This window comes from Coregonus lavaretus, assembly GCF_964263955.1.
Source record: "Coregonus lavaretus genome assembly, chromosome: 10".
Classification (NCBI taxonomy): domain Eukaryota; kingdom Metazoa; phylum Chordata; class Actinopteri; order Salmoniformes; family Salmonidae; genus Coregonus; species Coregonus lavaretus.
Window position 1 is genome coordinate 32482783 of NC_139997.1, and position 11225 is coordinate 32494007.

The 11225-nt window shown below is 47.8% G+C and overlaps 1 protein-coding gene across 1 annotated transcript; it reads left to right on the forward strand.

Moving 5' to 3' along the window:
* Positions 1 to 2239: 2239 nt before the first annotated feature.
* auts2a (activator of transcription and developmental regulator AUTS2 a) lies at positions 2240 to 10684 on the forward strand (the record flags this gene model as incomplete). Its single annotated transcript, XM_084170420.1, has 12 exons — positions 2240 to 2339; positions 3518 to 3750; positions 5352 to 5396; positions 6534 to 6629; positions 6874 to 6945; positions 7157 to 7186; positions 7313 to 7384; positions 7841 to 8000; positions 8385 to 8465; positions 8717 to 8800; positions 9005 to 9233; positions 9355 to 10684. The coding sequence occupies 12 exons, from the start codon at positions 2240 to 2242 to the stop codon at positions 10682 to 10684; spliced, it is 2532 nt and encodes an 843-aa protein (XP_084026546.1).
* Positions 10685 to 11225: the final 541 nt, after the last annotated feature.

Here is an 11225-nt window from a genome sequence, read left to right on the forward strand (position 1 = left end):
GGCTGACAGCCGTGGTATATCAGACCCTAAACTATGGGTACGACAAAACATGTATTTTAACTGTTCTAATTACGTTGGTAACCAGTTTATAATATCAATAAGTCACCTCGGGGGTTTGTGATACAGTGGGGGAAAAAAGTATTTAGTCATCCACCAATTGTGCAAGTTCACCCACTTAAAAAGATGAGAGAGGCCTGTAATTTTCATCATAGGTACACGTCAACTATGACAGACAAAATGAGAAAACAAAATCCAGAAAATCACATTGTAGGATTTTTTATGAATTTATTTGCAAATTATGGTGGAAAATAAGTATTTGGTCAATAACAAAAGTTTCTCCAATACTTTGTTATATACCCTTTGTTGGCAATGACACAGGTCAAACGTTTTCTGTAAGTCTTCACAAGGTTTTCACACACTGTTGCTGGTATTTTGGCCCATTCCTCCATGCAGATCTCCTCTAGAGCAGTGATGTTTTGGGGCTGTCGCTGGGCAACATGGACTTTCAACTCCCTCCAAAGATTTTCTATGGGGTTGAGATCTGGAGACTGGCTAGGCCACTCCAGGACCTTGAAATGCTTCTTACGAAGCCACTCCTTCGTTGCCCGGGCGGTGTGTTTGGGATCATTGTCATGCTGAAAGACCCAGCCACGTTTCATCTTCAATGCCCTTGCTGATGGAAGGAGGTTTTCACTCAAAATCTCACGATACATGACCCCATTCATTCTTTCCTTTACACGGATCAGTCGTCCTGGTCCCTTTGCAGAAAAACAGCCCCAAAGCATGATGTTTCCACCCCATGCTTCACAGTAGGTATGGTGTTCTTTGGATGCAACTCAGCATTCTTTGTCCTCCAAACACGACGAGTTGAGTTTTTACCAAAAAGTTCTATTTTGGTTTCATCTGACCATATGACATTCTCCCAATCCTCTTCTGGATCATCCAAATGCACTCTAGCAAACTTCAGACGGGCCTGGACATGTACTGGCTTAAGCAGGGGGACACGTCTGGCACTGCAGGATTTGAGTCCCTGGCGGCGTAGTGTGTTACTGATGGTAGGCTTTGTTACTTTGGTCCCAGCTCTCTGCAGGTCATTCACTAGGTCCCCCCGTGTGGTTCTGGGATTTTTGCTCACCGTTCTTGTGATCATTTTGACCCCACGGGGTGAGATCTTGCGTGGAGCCCCAGATCGAGGGAGATTATCAGTGGTCTTGTATGTCTTCCATTTCCTAATAATTGCTCCCACAGTTGATTTCTTCAAACCAAGCTGCTTACCTATTGCAGATTCAGTCTTCCCAGCTTGGTGCAGGTCTACAATTTTGTTTCTGGAGTCCTTTGACAGCTCTTTGGTCTTGGCCATAGTGGAGTTTGGAGTGTGACTGTTTGAGGTTGTGGACAGGTGTCTTTTATACTGATAACAAGTTCAAACAGGTGCCATTAATATAGGTAACGAGTGGAGGACAGAGGAGCCTCTTAAAGAAGAAGTTACAGGTCTGTGAGAGCCAGAAATCTTGCTTGTTTGTAGGTGACCAAATATTTATTTTCCACCATAATTTGCAAATAAATTCATTACAAATCCTACAATGTGATTTTCTGGATTTTTTTTCCTCAATTTGTCTGTCATAGTTGACGTGTACCTATGATGAAAATTACAGGCCTCTCTCATCTTTTTAAGTGGGAGAACTTGCACAATTGGTGGCTGACTAAATACTTTTTCCCCCACTGTATATGGCCAATAAACCATGGCTAAGAGCTGTGTCCATGAAATCTGCGTTGCGTCATGCCTAAGAACAGCCATTAGCCGTGGTATATTTGCCATATACCACACCCCCTCGGGCCTTATTGCTTAATTGAGAGTGTTTTGAAGGTAGTGTTTTAATACATCCTGAGATTCAGTGAAGAGTATCTTGAGGAAAATGAGATGCGAAACCTTTCTGTCTGTTAGAGCTTCGTATTTACTATATATATGGGGAAGAGTTGACTTATGTGGAAGTGTTATAAAAAAATAAATAACTCTCTGTCCTTCCCTCTCTCTAGCAGCAGTCAGAGCAGTACCCCGGGCGGTACCAAGCCCCACGGCCCCTCTGGTCCGTCCCCACACCTACCTTACCACTTGCCATCCGGCTCCGTCGCTGCAGCAGCAGCCACCGCCTTCCCCCTGCCCCTCCCAGCCAATCAGATTGCTCCCCACGGCTTCCCCCCCACCCTGCAGTCCTCGCCACACCCCCACCACCCCAATATGTTTGCGCCTCCAGCGGTCTTGCCCCCACCTCCGCCACTGACGTCTAGCACCCTGCCGGTCCCCGGAGGACACCCTGCCGCTGGGACACCCTACTCAGGTAGGCACATGTACCAGGCTGCCCCCACGTGGACAGGCAGGAGAACTGCACCACAACAACAGCTGGCACAAGACACAGAGCAAAGCTGTAAATTCTCATGGCTTTTGTAGCAGAAACCAGGTCATTTGTGGCATGAGAGGTCCTTATGTAGCACAATACGTATTAAACTGTGACCGGGAGCGAGAGAGAGACGGACATAATGTTACCTTGGTGCTAATTTATAGGAGACAGAGACTGACGGCTCAGGATTGCACACGTTAGCTGCACTCTGTGCCATCTGTTTGTCTATAATAGTGCAGTAGATGCAGACAGGTGTCCTGTCCTTCCCTCTGTCTATATTCTGTTGTGTTTGATTAATTGATTGATTGATTGATTGATTGATTGATTACTCAAACAACACACACTATTTTTCCAATCAGGCCATGTGATGAAAGTGATTATGCCCTCTCCTGTCGTGCCAAACTGTGATCGAATGTGATCATGATTTAGTAACGCTATCGCTATGAGCAATTCTCACTTTCACAAGGAAATGTGTTCATCTCACCGAAATCAATTCAGTCAATACAGAATCATTTTTATGAAAGCATGTCAAATGCATTAATCTATTTCTCCCTAACCTGTTGTGAGCCAGTCAGTTAATCAACACCTCTGGTCTAAAATGGGGTTAGAGGTTTTCATATAATTGCAATAAAGGTGCTGGCTCTTCAAGCAGCAGGCGCCATTCAGGGATGTCCTGTGTGACTCCCATAGTAAAGACAATACATCCTGAACATCCTGATTCTCTATCGTGGTTTTAATGTGACACGTGCCTAAGACTATAGATCCTCTGTAATGGTTGTACTGTACCTCCATGGATATTGTTACTCTCACTTAAAACAGATCCTGCCTTTCTAGGGAGTTTTTCCTAGCCAACGTGCTTCTACATCTCCATTGCTTGCTGTTTGGGGTTTTAGGCTGGGATTCTGTATAGCACTGTGTGACATATGCTGATGTAAAAAGTGCTTTATAAATACATTTGATTGAAATTTGAAAGCACAGACACTTTCACTATCATGAGTATTCTTACTCTTCTTCTCCTTAGCTGTTATAGAACAGATCCAGCACAGACAAACAGATACAGGTCCTGACCATGAGTCTCTTCTTTCCTCTTCTCTCCCTCTCATTTCTCTCTTCTCCAGAACAAGACCTGCTGCGCCAGGAGCTCAACAACCGTTTCCTCGCCTCGCAGAGCGCCGACCGCGGGGCCTCCCTGGGCCCGCCCCCATACCTGCGCACCGAGCTCCACCAACACCAGCACCAGCATCAGCACCAGCACACCCACCAGCACACCCACCAGCACACCTTCACCCCCTTCTCCCACGCCATCATGCCAACCCCTGCACCCCCCATGGTGCGTACCCCAGCCAGAAATGTGAGGATAAGTAGAACACCACTCCGGGGTGGGAGGAGAGGGTTGGGGTGGACTGGTGGGTGAGGGGGGTGGGTAATGATAACAATGTTATCAGGTAGCTTAGTGGTTAAGAGCATTGTGCCAGTAATCGAAAGGTCGCTGGTTCTAATCCCCGAGCCGACTAGGTGAAATATCTGTCTGTGCCCTTGAGCAAGGCACTTAACCCTAATTGCTCATGTAAGTCATTCTGGATAAGAGCGTCTGCTAAATATGTAAAATGTAATGATGTTTTATTTTACTGAGCATTTACAGTAAAAACCTCAGTGATTGGTGTATATGCATTAACCATTTTTTTTATTTAACTAGGCAAGTCAGTTAAGAACAAATTCTTATTTACAATGACGGCCTACCCCGTCTAAACCTGGACGACGCTGGGCCAATTGTGCGCCGCCCTATGGGACTCCCAATCACGGCCGGTTGTGATACAGCCTGGAATCAAACCAGGGTCTGTAGTGACGCCTCTAGCACTCGGGAGCAATGGGGTGGAAAGGATAGTGTTTTTGAACACAAGTGTTTTAATACAGTACTGGTACTATAAAGGTAGCCCCAGTCTTGCTGGAGGGAAATCTTTTTTTTTTTGTGGCGTGCCTTCTAATGATGACCATGTGTTTCTCCATTCTTTACCACAATGATGCCTTTCTTCTCCCAAAAACTCTTTCTAGTGTTTTCTCTGGCTTATTTCGGGCACCCCAAACTTGAATGCAGCTATTTCTAAATTGGCAATAACTGCCCCCGAGGCAGAGTTGTTTAATTCTGGGCCAGCTTTGAGAACATAATACCAGTTTAATCATTCTGTCTTAAATGACATCATGTACTGTAGTTAGTGGAGTTTTCATTATAGGAGAATGCTTTGGGTTTGGAGCCCCGCTGTTTGTCTGGGGCCACAGGCACTGTGTGGCTGTCCCTCTGAAACAGGCCTGCTCGCCAGCCCTCTCTCTAACACATACACAGACACACCCATGGTCCCAGACAACGGACACACACACTTGTTTTTCTATCCTCGTGGGGACCTAAAATGTATTTCCATTCAAAATCCCATTTTCTCTAAACCTTACCCTAACCTTAACCCCTAAGCTTAAAATAGCCTTTGTCCTCATGGGGACGTGGGAAATGTCCCCACGAGGATAGAATAATATAAGACCACACCCCCCTACTGTAACCGCAGTACGTTGCTCTGAAGATATTCCTCAAAGGCAGATTGGCTAGCGCTCTGACAGCTAATGAGGACGTTAAAGTGTTTTTACGGCCGCAGTGTTTATACTTGACTGGGGAAATGTTTTCCCTAGGTCCACATTAAACCACTAAAACCTCCCCAAATGAGACACAGGGCTACACAGAGCTGCATAGTTTATGAGCTCTTCAGTCGCTCACGAAATGGGAGAGCGAGAGACAGGGAAAGTACTCTTAAGGCTGAGGATGACGATGTGGTCAAATGGCTCCTCTGTCTTCTTGATTCACTAAACAGCCCAGTCTGACATGTAGATCATTTACAGTTGCTTCTCTTTAACTGCTGCAATATTCTTTCCTTGTTCTTAGTTCTGTTTATTTCCTTCCTTCTACAGTTTGAAAAATTCCCAACAAAAGTTGACCCCTTCTACAGACACAGCGTGAGTTTCTCTATGTGTTTGTGGGGCAGTTTGTGCATTCAGTATGTGCCTCTCCATCCATCTACTCATGCTATATCATGTTGTAGTTCTGTGTGTATTTGTACAGTAGCTTCCATGCCTCCACCTCTGCTTCTGCTCTGAGAGAATACATTTTTGTCTTACCCATCACAACGTGTCTGTCTGCTAACACAACTGTCTGCTTGCTCATTCATTCACTACTGTACCATTCACACAATGGAACCTGGCTGAATCATTGCAACCCCCTTCCTACTCAACTGAATAGAACCAATTCTCAATTGAGTTCAATGGCTGTACCAAGTGTGTGGTGTGTGTGTGTATGGTGTGTGTGTATGGTGTGTGTGTATGGTGTGTGTGTGTGTGTGTGTGTGTGTGTGTGTGTGTGTGTGTATGTGTGTGTATGGTGTGTGTGTATGGTGTGTGTGTGTGTATGCCGCTAAATGCCTTTGTCTCCACCACACTTGACCTCTGCCTTCAATTACTGCTCTACTATTCAGAGGCATTCAACTGTTGTGCATGTTGTGAATCAGAGTAGCAATTACATGTTAGTCAGAGTTTGGTCTTAATTCATCTCACTGCTATCACCACCGTTAGGAGGGGTAACCCCTATTTAAAATGAGTTCAGTAATGTGGAAGTGTATTATGTAAGCCTCAACAGACAGACACCCATTGTGATTGTGTAGTAGGATTCTTTCTGCTGAGAGAGTTCAGTTTTACTCTCAACACTAGCTAAGACTAGCTAATAACTGTTGATTTGTTTTAGTGGCTAACAAGTAATTCATAGGCTATTACTGTGTAATTTCCATGTTAATGCTTAGTAAATCCCTGGTGATTTCAGTAGCAAAGTGTGACTGTTTTAGTTTTGTTTAACTCTTTGAGGTACTAAGGACAGTGAGTTGTAGCTACCTGACCGACAGCGGTCTGGATGTTGATCCCTAGTGATGGTGGGTTTGTTGTGACATCATCATGTCTGTCATGTTGTTCCCTGTACCCTGTCATGTCATCATGGCCCCACTCTCCTTAATCTCAGTGTTCATACAGCTGCTGTCCCCTGAACAACACAACACAACACCACACCCATCCTCACTCCTCTCTCTGTTCCCTCTCTTCTTTTCTCAGCTGTTCCACTCCTACCCCCCGGGCGTGTCCGGCATTCCTCCGGTGATCCCTCCGACCGGGCCATTCGGCTCGCTGCAGGGGGCCTTCCAGCCCAAGGTAGGGGCCACAGGCCAACACCACACACACATACATACATACATACATACATACATACACAAACACACACACAGGGAGTGAACATGACAAACACATCTTCATTGTAGAGGGTGCTCTCTGAAGACCAACACACAGCTAAACATACTTTATCAGAATAGGGACTGGACTGTGCATGTACACACTAAAGACTGAGACGATGCTCCCCATACCTCCTCTCACAATGAGCTCTCTCTGTGTTCTGCAGACTTCTAACCCACTGGATGTGGCCTCAAGACCTGGAGCAGTCCCACACACACTCTTACAGAAGGACCCCAGGGTAAGCACCCTAGCTGGACACACTGACACATTCAATAATGAAGCCATGCATAGTTGCTAATTAGGAACGCCTGAGAGACATGAAAGTAACTGAGCCATCTCTCCCTCTCTCAATCCCTACCCTTCTCTCTCTCGCTCTCTCGCTCTCTCTCTCTCTCTCTCTCTCTCTCTCGCTCTCTCGCTCTCTCGCTCTCTCGCTCTCTCTCCTCTAGCTAACGGATCCATTTCGGCCCATTCTCAGGGTAAGAATGCTTTAGTTCTCTCTCCCCTAAAAGAAAACTAAAAAGAAACGTCCCATAATGTGTACACAGTCCTTGAGAATCCTGCCTTTGAGGTTAACCATATCGTCTTCTTTTGCATTTGTCAAGAAACCGGGGAAGTGGTGTGCCATGCATGTCCATATGGCTTGGCAGATCTACCACCACCAGCAGAAAGTCAAGGTGAGACCTAAACCTTTGCACTTCCTTACACTCACAGACTGTAGAGAAACATTGTCTGTTGTGCTTCATTATAGTGTGGTTCTCTAAACCCCAATGTTTTATCATCTAAGCCCCAAGCTAGTTAAATTAGTAGTATAATCCAGCTTCCCTCCTGGAGAGAGACAGTATTGAGAGAGAGATTATTATAAGAGGACTGCCATCTTGTGGTACCTTCAGTGGTGTACTGGGGGGTAAATGCCGTTTACACACCTTTTTATTTGCATGAGCGTTAACCCACCTTTTGCAGAAATGCAATGAAAGTATAGGAAATGTTACTTTACTCACTGCGAACAGCTTCATGCCTTAGCTCTCAGATAACCAACAAAAGTGAACCCCTTCTACAGTCTGTATGCATGCTGCTGCTGTGTTGGCGATGGGTTTTTCATGTGCTGTTTCTCCCTGTCTGGCGTCTTCTAGCAGCAGATGCAGGTCGACCCACACAAGCTGGACTTTGGACTCAAGCCGGAGTTCCTGAGTCGACCCCCCGGCCCCAGCCTCTTTGGCACGATGCACCACCCCCACGACTTAGCACGTCCCGCCACGCTCTTCTCAGCAGCAGGTGAGTGCGGGTTGGTTAGTGTCCTGGGTAGAGGTAGATTGTCACCATAGAAATTGGATTACCAGAAGGGACAAAGCCCTTCAGACCAGGACAATTTGACTGGAACACTCATGGGTCATTCTATTTCTATGATTGACACAATATCTCCAGGACCTCCTCTCCACACAGAGCTAGATCAATCCCACTTGCCCCATAGAGAGGTCCATTTTTAACATGGAGGCAGAGATCAATGCTCTTGCCTCTAAAAAGGGACGCATCCTGCTTATCTTTACTATATTGTATCTCAGTTCAAAATCATTAGGGAAGCTATGATGCTACAATAAAATATTTGAGCTACATTACACATTTCTTTTTTATATAATGAAGATGTCTTACATCAACTCTTTCTCTTTCCCATGTCAGGTTCTACACACCCGTCAGCCGGCCCGTTCGGCCACCCGTCCCACCACCCTGGCAACTTCCTCACCCCTGCACCTCACTTAGGTAAGAGGCAGCACACACAGTGCACCTAGTCAAGTCAAACTTGATTTAAAGAGATACAAACATAAAAAAAGTAGCATTTCAACTGATCTTGAGGGTGTATGGAGCACTGACAAGTACAGTATGTCTGTGTCAGAAGCTGGTTGACCCAGTAAAGGAGCAATGTAGAGAGGGTGCTGACTGTGTGTTTGCTCTCTCTCTCTCTCTCTCTCTCTCTCTCACTCACTCACTCACTCACTCACTCACTCACTCAGAGCCATTCAGTAGGTCTCCTTCGTTTGGAGGACTCGCCTCTCTCAGCACTGCAGCCTTCGGTGGGCTTGGAAACCCAGCACTAAGTGAGTTTCATCTCCATGACAACTATGTATATGTGTATTTGACAACCAAACATTTTGATTTCCTCTTAGATTATGAAAATGAATGTTGCATGGGGTATTCATGGAATTCTAACGTTAGAGTTGACCGACCGCCACACCGGGGAGATATGCCTTTTAACTTGCGTTTTGGTATTTTCTTCTTTCCATGTGTTGAATCCCTAACAGCGCCCAACTCTGTGTTTGGCCATAAAGACAACCCCAATGCACAGCAGCACTTCAGCAACAACCACGAGCCATGGAACCGGCTGCACCGCACACCGCCCTCCTTCCCCACCCCTCCACCCTGGCTCAAACCTGGCGACTCGGAGAGGAGTGCCTCAGTCAGCTCCCACGAGAGAGACCGAGACTCAGACAAGCGAGACACATCCTCCGTCAACAAGGACGACAAGGAGAGGTGGGTGTTATGAAGTGACAAACTCTGAATGTACCCTAAAGTTATACAACTGACAAACACTGAAATAGTGATACAAATTTAAATTGGACTTTAAAGCCCATTGTTGTGTGTGTCCATCCAGGGAAGCCATGGAGAAGCGTCACCAGACCCATCCGTCCCCGGTCCCCATCAACCCCATCAGCCTGTTGGGTCACAGCCGTCCCCCAGAGCCCCCCAGGAACCACCTGCACCCCAGCGAACCGCTCAGGGATAAGGACAAGCCCAAAGACCGAGACAGGGACAGGGAGCACCCAAACTCCTGGAAGGACAATGGCACAGACGAGCACAAGCTCAAAGAGAATCACCACGGCGACAAGGACACAACGCCAATCATCATCGACGGGCGGGTGTCTGAGGATAAGGCCAACGGCAGAGGGACGACCTCACCCTACATCCGCCAGACCAGCCTGGACCGGCCCAACGGGGGCCTGGGGAGGGGGGAGAGGGAGGCCCTGATGGAGAAGAAGGGAGAGTTGCCCTCTCCCTACGAGCACCACAAGAAGAAGAACAACAACGAGGTGAAGGTAAAGGAGGAAAGGAAAGAGGAGCAAGACAGCCCTACGGACAGGGACAGACCCCCCTCTCACCCACACCCTCACCTCCACCCACACCCACCCCAGGTTCCCCCCACGCCCAGCTTCCACACCCACCCCCACCCCCCCTCCTCCATGGCGATGCCCATGGGCATGGCGGGCATCCACCCCATGAACAGCATCAGCGGCCTGGAGAGGACTCGAATGGTAGCCCCCTTCATGGGCATTAGCCCCATCCCAGGGGCAGAGAGGTTCCCCTACCCAGCCTTCCACTGGGACCCCATGAGGGACCCATACAGGGGCCTGGATATCCACAGACGGGACCCTCTGACTAGGGAACTGCTGCTGAGGAATGACCCCCTGCACCGGCTGGCCGGGCAGCGCCTCTATGAGGCAGAACGCTCCTACAGGGAACGAGAGGCTCATGACTTTAACCGCGACCACCACCACCCTCTAGCCCTGGAGCAGCGCCGGGAGCAGGAGGCCCGGGCCCACCTGGAGGAGCGCGAGCGCCTGCACATGCTCAGAGAGGACTACGAGCACGGCCGCCTGCACGTTGCCATGCACCACCCGGCCCTGGAAGGCCACCTGCCACACCCCCACCCCGGCCTCATGGCCCCCGGATTACCCAGCATGCACTACTCCAGGGTCAGCCCCTCGGCCGCCGCTGCAGCATACGCCGCCCACGCTGCCGCAGCCGCAGCCCACCAGAACGGTATCCTGAACAAAACACCACCCACGGCCTCCCTGAGCGCCCCGCCCCCCCTCATCCCCACGCTGAGTGCCAGGCCGGGCTCCCCCAGACGGACTATGCCCCTCACCACAGACATCAGAGACAGACCGTCAGCCCACAACCACAAAGACATAGAGGCACGGTGAGCAGAGCGGGGTGCAAACCTCACCCTGGACTACAGGCAGACTCTGCCCCATGCCCTGTGTCTGACAGAATTACTAACACTGAACTCACACCAAGCACTTAGCTTTGGGAAAACCAGACTGTACCATAGCTGTGAATAATATGTGGTTAAAAAACACCCACAGATGATGTTTTTGTAAAAAAAATAAAGGAGAAAAAAAAGGGGGATAAATGATGGAATAGAAAATGAGATTTTACTCAACTCTTTTTCCAGTTTGCTCCTCGCTTTTTGTGTGTATTCTTCTCTTGTTTAGAAAGCGGCCTGGACTACCCTGAAGGTGTGTAGGTCAATAGAAACGGAACCCTCACAAAGACGTTTTAGAACGTACAGGTACTTCAATGCATTGACAGACAGCAAAGTATGTAGATATGTGTACAGTCAACATGCTCACTCCTTAAGTAACAAATCAAGGTACAAATATGCAAAAGGGTGTTTTGAAAGCTTTACTTTGAACAAATGTAAATAGAGGACTATTATTAAGAAGGAGGAAGTGTAGAATGTGC